General features: G+C 31.0%; 1 protein-coding gene across 2 annotated transcripts in view; it reads left to right on the top strand.

Annotated features, from left to right (window-relative positions):
• The first annotated feature begins 9,475 nt into the window (after positions 1-9,475).
• Positions 9,476-14,690, top strand: part of LOC117182241 (ornithine decarboxylase 1-like) — a 12,842-nt gene continuing 7,627 nt past the window's right edge. For both annotated transcript variants that reach the window (XM_033375333.1, XM_033375334.1), the window contains exons 1-3: positions 9,476-9,728; positions 9,974-10,050; positions 10,175-10,347. In XM_033375333.1, the coding sequence (XP_033231224.1) occupies positions 9,545-9,728; positions 9,974-10,050; positions 10,175-10,347 (434 nt within the window). In that variant the 5' untranslated portion in view covers positions 9,476-9,544. The remainder of the gene's footprint in view (positions 9,729-9,973; positions 10,051-10,174; positions 10,348-14,690) is intronic.

The following is a 14,690-nucleotide window of genomic DNA, read 5'->3' as shown; positions in this document are numbered from 1 at the left end:
ATATAGAAATCATATAAATGTACAATGTACATGGCGTCTTAAGAATACTCGCGTTTCTACCGCCGCTCTAAAGAGAAAGAAAGAAAAGTGGAAAGTGCTCAGAGATTAAAATTCTTTCCTACCCTCGTTAGTCAGTAAAACAAAGCGAGAGAAGAAAAAATAAAAGAGAAAAAAGAGGAAATGGAAAAGCGTGAGAAGCAGATCAGAGGCGAAAAAATCTATTTTTACACTTGGTACCAAAAGCTGAAAAAAATGTTCTTCAGAAGAGAATTTCGGCGTTCATTTAGACTCATAGTGTATTAAAAAAAAGAAAATCTGTACTAAGTAGTTCTGTAGAAACGCGAGGACGTTGCGGAGGGTCGATCGGATGTGAAAAGAATCGTGAAGTTCCGACCTGTTGTGTTTCTCGTCTATTTTCTTTAAAGATATATTTTGATAAAGAATGCTATTTAGAATTGGGACTCTTGTCTTGAATTTGAAATATTGAAGGTCGTCACTCGCGAATCCTTTTACAAAAATTCGATCAGGAACTTCGATTTTATGAGTGTCGCAGAGCAAAAGTGGTGTGACTCCATCCTAAATTTTTAATCGCACTTGACAAATAATAAATTTATATTAGCATTAAGTCACAGTCCCCTCAGTTGGAATTCAATTAATTATTTTCCAGAAAATAATTTCCTATAAAAAAATAGAAATTAATAAGGAAGATTGATACTGAAAGCCTTGTACATTCGACCTCGTACTAATCAAGTTTATTTCTTTTTGATTCAAAAATTTTTGTGATCTTAGATTATTGTTAAAAAAAGAGTAACATGCGACTTGGGCTATGCACGTCTCATAAAAAGCGCTGTACCCTATATCTAATATTAAAATTGTCGTTCTTCAGGAAATATTTCAATTAAATTTCTTGTTTGTATGCGACTGCTATCAGGTTTGTTTTCCGCGGGCGTGCTTGCTTGATAAACATTCTGCAACCTCTTTCCTCAAGTTTAAGTCCGGAATTTTTCCTCAAAAGCTAGAAATGAATTCAATTTATTTGAAAACAAATTGGAAATCTAAAAATTCTTCTGTCCAAGAATGTTTTCTCTGATACACAAACAGAAAGAAGGTTCCCCTCGTAACAATAAATTGCATAAGTCGATTTGGGTTCGTGGCCCGAATCTTAAGATGAAAGCTGCAGTTGAAGCTGAATAATTTTGCGAAAAATAGAAAGCAGTGGAAAAGCTCAGGATTGTATGTTCAGCAGCGTCGCAGGGCATTCGCGCGATTTGATTTTTGACATTAATTTAGATTTGCACATAAAATATATAATTGAAAATCTAAATGGTCGAACCTCGAGATCAAATTGAAAGTGCTCAATATTGGAGAGACGAAATGAACTTTTGCTCAGCTATTTCTCTGTTCTTGAGATATCGTTGACCGATCCGAGCAAATTTTACGAAGCGAGTCTTTCGTTCGTATTATTTTTTTACGCTTAAGCCGCATTATTGTTGTAATAAATTATTATTATTATAAGATACAAGTCTAACGGCCAAATCGTCCTGCGACGAATTCATTTAGCCAAGCAAAGGGCGAAACTGACGTAGATATTTAAAAATACGGTTATTCGATTTATGAATGAGATCAGTGTAAAATTTTAACATTATACTGCAAAAAAATTGAAGGACATTAAGCTTGAATTAAAAATAAAGTCTTCCGTGAATCTGGAACCTTGATATATAAACATTTGCGTTAAATAAAACAGGTATTTTTTTGGTGGAAAACGAAAAAAAGTGATTGAGAAAAATTTACACTGATCTCCTCAAGCGTAGTTATGGACATGAATTATGTATGATAAAGGAAAAACGATGTAACGTCATTATAATCGTTATGATTTATGGCCATCGTGTATCAGGATTATTATTCAGATCGTGAAGCCGTAGAGTGTAGTTTTTTCAATTTCTAGATGTTGAACGCGAGAATATTTTATAAATATATTATACTATATCGGACATTTATTGTGGATATTGTTGGCGGATTAAGTAAGCGGCCCCATCGTAAGATTATAGGAATAATTAATGAAAAGACGAAGACGAAACAGGGGACGAAAAATAGAAAGAAAGATAGAAAATAAAAAAATATGAAAATGAACAAATGTTTGGGGCCTCTTATTTACTCTCTGAGAAAGCGTACATTATTATAAAAGCTGTCATTATTCTTGCTAAGATTTAATGACAACGATGACAATTACTATTATTATTATTATTATTATTATTAATATTACAACTTGGTAATCATGAATATTGTGGAGTGGATCTATTTATGAATCCGTCGATCGTTGATGTAATCAAACGTGTTCTGCGTGAATTTTAATAGAACACTTTACATTGAATACGTTGCATTCCTTTTCTCCACCTCGCTTTTCCACAGATTGTACGTTTTAAAAAATTATTTAAGTGAGCACTAAGACTTTCCTTTAGAAAAAAAAAATGAATAATGATACAATTAAATTTGTTTGAGATAATAAATGTAATACGTGTATGGGAAACCTTTCAACAGTGGATAGTGCAGCCTACAGTGGATAAGTACCATTTAAAAATATTAATATATGTAAAATAATTAATTTAATTTAATTTAATTAATAGTTGAAGCAATATACCTTTCCTGTATGTAATTTAACATTAATTATGTTGGGTGCCTATTCTAGTTTTTGAAATTAATAAGAAAATCTGCACAAATTTAAAATAAAAAATCTGCTTCGCGCTCGATTATATATTTAACTCGCGCTACGCGCTCGGTCTTTATATTTTCGCACATTCTTGCGCAAACATTTTAAAATTAAGACTCAAAACATCCACCACTGTAATTTTGTAATTGTGAATTCTCTTTCGTTAAAAAAGAGTTTGAGCGCACCTACGGCATGCGACTGATGGCAATCGCACTCCGCACTTGGTCTTTGCATTTCTTCCACATTCGGGCACAGAACTTTTAAAATCAAAGGCGAACGGACCGACAACTGTAATTTTGAACTCTCTTTTGTTAAAGCTCTTTTGGCTTTAACGAACACATTCTCATCACGTATCTCGTGCTTCGCATTCGATTTTATCCAACATGTAAAACTTTTCTACATTATACATAACATTTTTGTATCAATTATAATACATTTTTATGTAACTCTGTCTGGGATTACTTCTTAAAAAATTTCAAAATAAAAAGCAAATTGTATTTATCATGATTATTTTTGTATTTGTTTCTTATTTTGCTTTAAATTGTATTCTAAGTTGCTCTGAAACATGCTACATTTTAATAAATGCATATCATTACAATTCATAATATGCATAAAAATTGAATCATACTACACTGTAAAAAAATGTATTGAATTTTACATCTCTGGTGGATGTAAATAAAAGGACCCTCGTGTATCAGAGTAACTGTACGAATTTGTTGTGATATTCCAATTCGGCCGATAATTTTACACGCGAAAATGTCAAATTCATTATGTGAAAGAATAAAATAAAATTGATCAGGGCGGCATGTTTCGAACACTCGAAAGATCAAACTTCGTAATATTTTCATGGAAATTGAAAAAACACAAGCCGGACACGTTACTACTTACGTAAAACACATAAGATACTCTGGGTATTTTTTTGATGTTTAAATATTCCGTAACAAAAATATGAAATACACGTTTTGAATAACCGCATTTTTTCCGTTCCAATAACAGAAAATGTAAAAGGTAAAATAGGAGTAGCTCGAATTCGTTCTATTTTTGTGTAAAAGCTGACAAAAAAGTTAAACATAGTTGAGAGACGCTTTCGTATTTACATATTATTTGATTAATTATTCTAAATTTTAAATTAATTATAAATAAAAAATGTTACAGTTTCCGCCAGGGTAAAATTAAAGATCTTTGGTAAAATTAAAAATCTCGATGTAACTTTCAATCACAGAAAGTGATTTTACCGACGCATGCGGTATTTTTACACGCTGCGACTGAATTTTCCCTTATGAATGTAAAGTTCGTACGAGGGAATGTGTAATTTTATTTTTATCGAGTGTGTAATATTACACTGCTGTTCGTGGGTCCTTTTACTTACATCGCTAGAGGATGTAATTTCACATACTTTTGTAAAATCACACAGTAAAGTGTGTGATATTTACAATGATATAATATTTAATTTTAAGAAACTAAAACTAAATCTTTTTTTACAGTGTAATTCTTATTTCCTTGTTTTTATAATTTTTTATTTTCAATGTTTTTTTTTTACGATTGAATAAAAACTACTGCGCATCTGCATAGGATCTAATACAGGAACGTATACAGGGTCCTATATAGGAGCCTATGTCCTCTTTCGTCTTTTCTGCGCTTTTTCCAAAAAGTTCATTTTTGCATTTTTTATCTAATGTTTTACGATTAATTAAATTAAATTAAATAATAAATTAAATTAATTTTACGACTATTTAAAAAATGATTAATAATAAATTTATAGATCTTTTTAGGCTAACAACTTTTGTCTGATAATTTAAGTTCGTACCTTGTGTCGTTTTTTCAAACAAATTTAATATTTTTATTTTGAATGGTATTTTTTACGACTAAAGCAAAAACGACGTGTCCTATAAAAAATTATAGCTCTTTTTTGGATGAACAATTTTTGTCTCATTTTTTTCGTAGCTTATATCGAAAAGAGATTCATTATAAATTTGTAGTTCTTCCCAGGGCGCGCAATTTGAGCTTTTTTATTTTTTTCGTATCTTGCATAGTTTGACCAAAAAATGGAATTTTTGAATTTTTCATTATTTTTGGTGCGATCAAATTTGGAATTTTTAACTTTTTGACCAAATTGAAAATGTTGTTATTATAATCTTTTAGGGCTTTCAAAAAGGAACGTTTTTTTTCTCTTGATTTTTTTTCGTATCATGCGTTATTTGGCTTAAAATTTTCATCTTTATTTGTTTTTTTGGATTTTGAAAATGCTCTAACTCTAGTATTTTTTGATTTTTCAAAAAAAGTCATTAGGATAAATTGTTCAACCTTTTGAATCCTATAAATAACCGTACAGAGAAGTTTAGGAAACTAAACGAGTGTGCCAAAGGGAAATCTAATAGATTAATTTTTCGAAAGTTATCGTGTTCACAGGCAGACAGACATAAAGACTTACAGACAGACAGACACATTCGTAAAAACCTGTTTTTCAGTTTCAGAGGGTCTCAAAACGTGGACATTTGACAAAAACTGGGGGGGGGGGTCAAATTTTACACAAATCTAATACCTTCTCTGATGAGAATGCAAAAATATCAAAAGTTTATTTTAAGAGTGGACTGTATTTATATTACTTGGAATAGAGGACTATATTTACACAGGTACGAGAATTTATTTATAGTCAATGATTATTTAGTTGCAATTCTCTTTTTAAAGTAGTTTTATTAGATTATCCTGTACAGGAATTATAAGATTTACACTGAATGAAGGACCCGTGACATTCATCTTATTCAGTGCACATGATAATGGCTGCAGGGAGTCCACGTGTTAGAAACTAACTCCGCATTTCGCTTATATCCATTTGCATCACAAACATCCAAATGTTAAGACTTTCAATACCCGCATTTTTGGTCAAGGTAATTTCGATAAGATAAAACGTGAGTGTTAGTTTTTGTAAATTTAAGACTCATATATGGTAAATGTGAAATAATTAAATAAATTTTTAACATTCTGATGTGGTGTGATGCAAATAGGTCAAAAAAATGTTCAGCAAAATCAATTAAAATGCCTAAAAATAAATAGTCTGTAAATAAAAAAAGACTACATGTATGCCAGGATTTTCTTAAAAGTTGCCAATTGAACTATTTTTTAATAAATAGTTTTAACTATTTAAATTAAATTTGTTTTATTTAAATTAATAATTTTTTATCGGAATTATCGTTCCTCTATCGGTTAATCCTGATTCATAATCGCTACTGAATGGGTCCGAGAAAAAAATTACGTGGCCGATTAAAAAAGTTGATTTCTCATTCAAAACTCACTCTAACCTATGGGCGATTATCTGGAATTCCAGTGACAGATACGCAATTCAGAAGACCTCAAAATTCATTCAAATGCAAGTGAATAAATTTTTGTTTCCTGGGTAATAAACGCCTTATGGAAACGTCCTTTGAAATATAATATAATGTAAAGAGTAAAAGTTTTCCCGTTCGTATTCATGAAATTATTTATAAGGAGCCGTTCAAAAACTACGAAACGCCATTTTAAAAACTTTTTCTGCCACTCTTCTTTTTCATCACATTTCATCACACAGCTTCAGCCTCCAGGGCGACCTCACAAATACGAACCTACTAGGCAGTCTGATAAGTCCCTGAAAAATGAAACACGGAGACGTATTTTTGGCCAAAGTCGGTTTTATTTTTCAACATACTCTCCTTTTAGGTCGGTACAGCGAGTCCAACGATTTTCTAACCTTTTGATACCGTCCGAAAAGTACTCGATCGGAAGGTCTCCAAAATACGCCTCAGTTTAAGCTATGAGCTCCTCATTTGAGTAAAAACGCTTACCGGTGAGCCATCTCTTCAGGTTAGGGAACAAGTGATAGTGGCTGGGGGCCAGGTCTGGTGAATACGTTAGCTGAGGAACCAATTCGAAGCCGATTTCATGCAATTTTGCTTGTGCAAGTAAGCATGCAACAGGCGCATTGTCGTGATGATAAAGCGGTTTTTTCTTCTTCAAATGCGGTCGTTTTTCGGCGATTTTGATTTTCAATCGGTCCAATAATGATAAATAGTATGCTCCGGTTATGGTTTTACCTTTTTCAAGATAGTCCTCGAATATTATGCCATGTGCATCCCAAAATACGGAGGCCATAACCTTTCCGACCCATTGTTGCGTTTTTGGACGCTTCGGAGCACTTTGGCCCGGTGGAACCCACTGTTTTGCCTGTTGCGTTGACTCAGGAGTGTAGTAGTGGATCCAGGTTTCATCCATGATTATGAATCGGCGCAAAAACTCGGTCGGCTTACGCGAAAATAATGCCAAATTCTGCTGGGAAGTTGTCACACGAGTTCGTTTTTGGTCGACTGTGAGCAAACGCGGCACCCATCGCGCGCAGAGCTTCTTCAAGGCCCAGATCGTTCAGCATTAACTGTGCTCGTACGGCCACAACGAAACTCGGTGAACCACTTATCAATCGTTCCAATCGACGGTGCAGAGTCCGGGTAATACTTATCCAGCTTGGTCTTGGTCTCGGATATCGTTTTCTTGCGAAGATAGTACTGTTTGATCAAAACTCGAAACTCAGATTTTTCCATATTAAAAAAAAACTCGGAGGTTAGTCGCTTCTCAGTGCTGTAACTTGTAAATGCGTAAACATAAATGGCTGAAGTTTTGACAGGCGTCATTTGAAGGATCAAGCTCGACGAAAATGGTTCACATTAGTGAATACTAATGCCATCTCTTAGAATTTTCAGGTACTTATCAGACTGCCTAGTACACCTTCCACTTTTAAGTCAAAATTTTTTCCTTGATTTTATGTCATAAACGCCTAAAATAAAACACAAAATATACAAAAATAATATTTTAATAGACCAAAGTTCTGTCAAAATGGGGGAAATAGCTTGATTTATCACGAAAATAGGGGAATAAAAGAAAACCATATTGAATTCAATATGAAACGCTTATGATTTCAAGTCGAAACATATTGCATCTTCAAGATAAAAGGTATTAGAATTTGAAAAAATTTTACATTTTAAGCAAAAAAAAAAGAAGAATTTTTAGCCATATAGTTCAATTTATGGTCTACAAAGACGAATTTTTCAATCAAATGGTCAAATTTTTCATCAGAAAATAAGACAGAATTAGCTTAAACAAAAGGTGAGTGCATTTTAAACGAAATAGTCGAATCTTCAAGAAGAAAGAAAAACTTCTTAGAAGAGAGTTGAATTTTCAAACAAGAGCAAAGTAGTAAAATTTTCCAACAAAATAGTTTAACTCTTTACAAAATAGTTGAATTTGCAACAAAATAATTGAATTTTTAACAACAATAAAATTAACTATAAACCAAAAAATTGCATTCAAAACAAAATAGTTGAACTTCCAAGCAAAAGGTACACATTTTTAACAAAATAATTGATAATTCTACCTAAAAAGAGTTTAATTTAGTTAAATAACAATTTTTATTTGAATCCTCAGGTGAAATGATAAAGTCAAAACAAATTAATTTTTAACAAAGAATTTCATCATTTAACTAATAAGTACTTGCATTTTTAATCAAAAATATTAATTTTTAAAGAAAAATTTAATAGTTGATATTTCAATCAACAAAAGGTTTTTAATTTAATTCAAAAACAGTATCATTTAACCAAAAAGTTGAATTCTCAACCAAAAATGTAATAGTTCATATTTTAATTAAAACAGATTTTAATTTGAAATCATCATAAATAGTTACATTCAAACATAAATACGAATTTTTAACGAAAGAGTTGAATCCTTAACCAGAACAGTTTAATTTTTAAACAAGCATTTTGAACCGAAAAAGATAAAATTTCTAGAAAAAAAGATCAATTTTCAAACCGCAAAAAGACAAATTATCCATTTAAAAAATTAAATTTTCTACCCTAAAGATTTTTCAGCCAAGAAAGAACAAAGTTTCATTTAACTTGTTGAATTTTAAAACCAAAAATGTGAATGATCTAGAAAACAGTTGAATTGAAAATCAAGAAGATTACTTTTCTACAAAAAACAATGAATTTAAAACAAAATACATCCATTTTAAAACAAATTGTTGAATTTGCAACCAAAAATGATCAGTTTTCAACCAATAATAACTAAATGCTTAACAAAGTGTCTCCTTAAGCCAAGCAGTTACATTTTTAATGAGTTAAATTATTTTATACAAAAAATAGGAATTTAGTACAAAATACATAAATTTTCATTAAAAAATGAAAAATATTCAACCAAGAAAATAGATAGTTGAATTTTCAGTTGAAAAATTAATTTTCAAAAAAATAGTTAAATTTTAAGACCATAAAATGATTTTTTAATTAATATTCCAACTATTTTTTCAACTTTCAGCCCAAAAAGATGAATTCTCAAAGAAAAATATAATAGTTGAAATTTCAACTTAAAACTATGAGTTTTCTAACAAAACAAAAAACGAACTTTCAATAAAATATCTCGATCTTTAACCAAATAGTAGAATTTCTAATCAAGAGAGATGAATTCTCAATCAATAATATAATATTAGACTTTTCAATTAAAAGAATTAACTTTCAATAAAGAATAGCACTTGCAACATAGAATCACTAATTTTCCGTTTTTCAAGCATTTCAAAAAATTGTTATTCATATTTTTCATGCGCGATGTAACTTTCTGCGATCTTTTTCCTTATACGTGACAATTCGTCAAGACCCCCCCCCCCCCTCCTATAACCGTGTACGGCGTAGTTTCGCATTTCAGGTTTTATACAAAAATGATCTTTTCTGGATAAGTTGATAAGATAGTGCGTTAAGAATCGCACTGAAGCACATGAAGCACTTGATTTTAAACCGTCGTTTGTAAAACAGTCTCGCTGAAAGAATCATGTCTTGTCTGAATTTTAAAGAAATCAGAATCGTAGATGATTTCATTAATATTTGTGATATAATTGAGGAAATTTCAGTTTCTGAAAACGTGGATGATGCATTTCATATATTAAACGTTAGCGAAGTGATCACAAGACATAAATTATGGTTGAGTAAAATTCCAAAAGTTGTTCCGTATTATGGTATGAGTTTAAGTAATTTTACTAAAAAATCTTTTGTTTTTATAAATTAATCCACAGTGCTTTTTATTTCGGTATTTCATACTTTTATTTCTGTAGTTATTAGTTTTAAATAAAGAAATAAGTAAAAATGAGTTCCCTTCTGAAACATAAAAGTCCTGTCGTTTGTGAAACTGGTTTACAAAAGAAACTTATTAGGACTGATTTTGGCTTAGTTATGTTTTATAATAATATGATTTACATTACAGCTGTATTTTGCAATTCTCATCCGACCATTCTTAAAGTTCTATCAGAACTTAATAGTCATTTCGATTGCGCCTCAAAGGTATTTGTTTTCACTTTTGATGTACTTGTATTATTGAAAATGCTTAATACTGATTTTTCATCGTTTTGTAAATTTGTATTGAATTACTTTTTTTAAATTTAATTTTCTAACCAAAATTTTGCAGGAAGAAATAATCAAAGTTCAAAAGTATGGAGTTTCCGCGAAGCGAATTAATTTTACTAATCCAATGAAAACGCCTTCTCTCATAGCTTATGCTAAGGAAGTTGGAGTTGAAAGAATGACTGCTGATTGCCAAGGCGAACTTGTAAAAATTAAAAAATTTTTCCCCGAGGCAAAGTAATTAATTATTATAAATTTATTTACATATGTAAAATAAGCAATTAAAAAAATAATGTGCTGAATAGAGAAAATTTTTTTAAATCCAAATTTGGTATTGGTTCAACATTAATCATTCTTAAAATATACAAATTCAAGGTTTTACAAGTTTTCATGCTTCTTTAAAACTTTTAAAAAAACTATAGAATTGAAAACTTGAAAATCATTCCATTTTAAATTTGAAGCATTGAAGATCAAAAATAATTGAATTTGAGATCTTAAAATTAGTTCATTTAGAATCATCAAGCTATACAAATTTAATATTGAAAGTTTAAGAAAAGTGTAGAATATTTCAAATTTCTTTCCTTTTAAGTTAAAATGTCACAATTTAAAGGTCTTTAAAAGGCTACGTCACACTGCCGGGGGTGCAGATTTTGACCGATTTGTAATGTCGGGGGGTTAACCCAGAATGTGACATTATTTTCTCTCATTTCAAATCCAATTATTTTTGAGCGAAAGTTATTTATTTATAATTGAAAAGTCTATTATTATATTGTTGATTCAGAATCCATCTCTTTTCGTTAAAAATTCTACTAATTGGTTGAATATTGAACTATTTTGTTGAAAATTTGTTTTTTTTTTTAGTTAAAAATCAATTTTCCTTAAAAACTGATCGTTTTTAAATGAAAATTTCACTATTAAAATTTCCATTGAGAATTCATCTTTTTTGGTTGAAAATTCAACTACATGATTGAAAGTTGAATGACGTTGTTGAATATTCATTTGAATGTTTGTATTTTATCCGTTAACTTAGGATAATGAGATAGCGTATGCCTTTTCTGTGTTTTTAAAGCGTTTTTACTCAGTTGCCCCGCATCCCAGTCAAAAAATATCAGCGATTTTGTAATAAGAACAAAAAAAAACGGAAAAAGTTACACTATTTTCATATGTATTGTATGAGTTCAATATTAAACTATTTTATTGAAAATTCATTCGTTTTTCATAGAAATGTTTTTTAACACAGAATTTAACCATTTAGTTTAATTTAAAAATTCAAAATTTATGTATTTTTTCTAAATTAAATTAGTTTGTTAGAAATCCACTTTATTGTTTGAAAATCGTTCACTTTGGTTGAAAATTTAATTATTTTGTTGAAATTAATTTTGGTTAAAAATTAATTTTTGTAACTTGAAAATTAACCTGTTATATTATTGATTAAAAAATTTTCATTGTTAGTTGTAAATTGACCATTTTTGTTAAAAATGTATGTATTTTGTTTTCAATTACAATCTTTTGGTAAAAAATCAAGCTTTTTGGTAAAGGTGAGAAGTTCTTTTATTTTCGTAAAAATTTAACTATTTGGTTGAAAATGAACTTTTTGGTTAGAAATTCGTATTTTCTGGTTAAAAATTCAACTGTGTTCTAGAAAATTCGCCTTTTGATTTGAAAATTCAACAATTTGGTATAATTATTGAAGATTTGTTGAAAATTCATATTTTTGACTTGAAAATTCATCTCTTTTGGTTCATTATTAATTTTTGTTGTGGTTAAAAATTCAACTATTCGGTTCAAAAATTTTCTTTTTTTTATTTAGAAACTTATATTATGTATAATGTAACTGTTTGTGGTTGAAGATAATTCTTTTTTGTTTGAAAATTCCACCGTTTGGTTGAAAATTCTTCTTTGAAGGTTGAAAATTCAACTTTTTTATTAAAAATTCGTCTCCTGCTTGAAATTTTAACTAATTAGTAAATGCAACTGTTTGTTCTGAAATTGATTATTTGTTTAAAAAATCATCTTTCTTGGTTAAAAGTTCATCTTTTCGGTCTTAAAAGTCAACTTTTTAAAAAAAAATTTGATTGAAAACTCAACTCTCTCGTTGAAAATTCAACTGTTTTTGGTAGAAAATTAAATATGGTATATATACATTAATTTTAGTCGAAAGAATTTATTTATCTGTTATTCCCCTATTTCTGTGAAAAATCACGCTACTTTTCTTGTTTTGAAAGCATTTTGGGCTGAACATGTTTAAAAATATTATGCTTGTATGTTTTGTGTAGAATTTGATATGTGTTTAAAAAGTCCCGGGATGGTTGTATATTTCCTCAGGTAAAATATTTTTCAAAAAAGTGAAGGTTATTCCTCAATTAAATTTCAACGAGGAATTCAATGGTGACCTTCATTTTGACCCTAAGGTTGACCTTCATGGCTTTTTAAAGGCCAACTTTGTTTTTTAAAATGGAAACCCCCTTTTTTACATCTAAAATCGATAGAGCGGAAAATTCTACGTTCAGGTACGTACCCAAGTCATAGGTCAATTATAACGTTCAAGGTCAGTTAGAGGTTATTTGAAATTAACAAAGTTTTCCAAGAAGTCAGTGTAATTCCTGAAGTAAATTTCAACGAGGAATTCAGTGGTGACTTTTATTTTGACCTTGAAGTTGATCTTCATGGCTTTTTGAAGGTCAACTTTGTTTTTTTAAATGGACACCACGTTTACACATCTGCAATCGATAGAGCGAAAAATTCTACGTTCAGGTTATAGGTCAATTGTAACGCGCAAGGTCAGTTAGAGGTTATTTGAAATTAACAAAGTTTCCCAAGAGGTCAGTGCAATTCCTGAAGTAAATTTCAACGAAAAATTCCTTGGTGAGCTCTGTATTGATCTTGGGGATGATCTTCAAGGGTTTTTCAAGGTTTTTTCCACGCAGTTTACGTTTACGTTTAGCATTACCCAGGAACAACGACGTGGACGTAGTAAATTTTGGTCCCTTTGGGGTGCTTGATTAGCGTGAGTCCCCTTGCCTTTCACGTTTCGGGGTGCTTGATTAGCGTGAGTCACCTTGCCTCTCACGCTTCAGTGAAGATGTTCGAACTGAAAACCTTGAGCTTCTTGACAAAAAGCTATGCGATTGTAAAAATGAGTTACAGCATTACGAATCATCTCCCTACCAATCAAAGTAGTCTGTTGCCGAATTCGATGCTGCAATTCAGCTAAGCTTTGCGGTTGCGTTGATTATACTTTACTCTTTAAATAACCCCAAAGAAAATAGTCGAGAGGCGTCAGATCAGGAGATCTAGCAGGCCACTCGATTTAACCCCTTCTTCCAATCTACCTTTGAGGGAACTGAGTATCCAAATATGCTCGAACCTCCCTACCGTAATGAGTCGCTGCTCCGTCCTGCTGGAACCAAATATTTTGAAAATTATCGCCTGTAATCTCCCTTATTCTTGGTATAATTTGGTTTCTGAAAAGCTCTTCATATGCACTGGCATTGTGATTACCATCGATGAAGAAAGGGCCTATCAATGTATCATTCAAGATACCGGCCCAAACATTAATCTTTTGTGGATATTGTGAGTGAGTGCAGCATCCAATGAGGATTTGTGTCGGACCAATATCTACAATTATGCCTGTTAACTTCACCTTTTAAAGTAAAAGTAGATTCATCTGAAAATACTGTATTGTACAAGAAAAGAGGATCTATATCAATTCTGTACATCATAATTTCACAAAATTCAACCCGACGATTAGGATCGACTTCATTGAACTCTTGTACCAGATGAACTCTGTAAGGATGGAAATTAATGCTTTTTAAAATATTTCGCACTGTCTCAGGAGCAACGTCACGCTCATCACTAGCTCGACGTAAACTAAGGTGTGAGTTTTCAACAAATGCTTGGGCTATGTCCATCTGCATCTTCTCAGATCCTGCAGATTAAGGCCGACCAGTTCTCTGAAGGTTTTAAAAGATCCATGATTCATAAAGCGCCTTACAGTTCTTTCAATTGTTGATTTTGAGACAGGATTTAACCTTTCTTCATTACGAAAAGTGCGATTAAAATGCAAATGAACTTGATCATAAGATCGAACTCGATCTCCCCAACCATTGCATTCCTCATTGTATTCCTCGTTGAAATTTACTTCAGGAATTACACTGACCTCTTGGAAAACTTTGTTAATTTTAAATAACCTCTAACTAACCTTGAACGTTGCAATTAACCTATGACTTGAGTACGTACCTGAACGTAGAATTTTTTGCTCTATCGATTGCAGATGTAAAAAAGGGGGTTTTCATTTTTAAAAAACAAAGTTAACCTTAAAAAAGCCATGAAGGTAAACTTCAAGGTCAAAATGAAGGACACCGTTGAATTCCTCGTTGCAATTTACTTCTGGAATTACACTGACCTCTTAGAAAACTTTGTTAATTTTAAATAACCTCTAACTGACCTTGAATGTTACAATTGACCTATGACTTGGGTACGTATCTGAACGTAGAATTTTCAGCTCTTTCGATCGCAGATGTAGAAAAAGGGGGTTTCCATTACTTTTTAGACACCCTGTATATTATATTATATTATGA

The sequence above is a fragment of the Belonocnema kinseyi genome, chromosome 10, assembly GCF_010883055.1.
Source record: "Belonocnema kinseyi isolate 2016_QV_RU_SX_M_011 chromosome 10, B_treatae_v1, whole genome shotgun sequence".
Classification (NCBI taxonomy): domain Eukaryota; kingdom Metazoa; phylum Arthropoda; class Insecta; order Hymenoptera; family Cynipidae; genus Belonocnema; species Belonocnema kinseyi.
The sequence above is the reverse complement of the archived record's forward strand: the minus strand, read 5'-3'. Positions and strand labels throughout refer to the sequence as shown.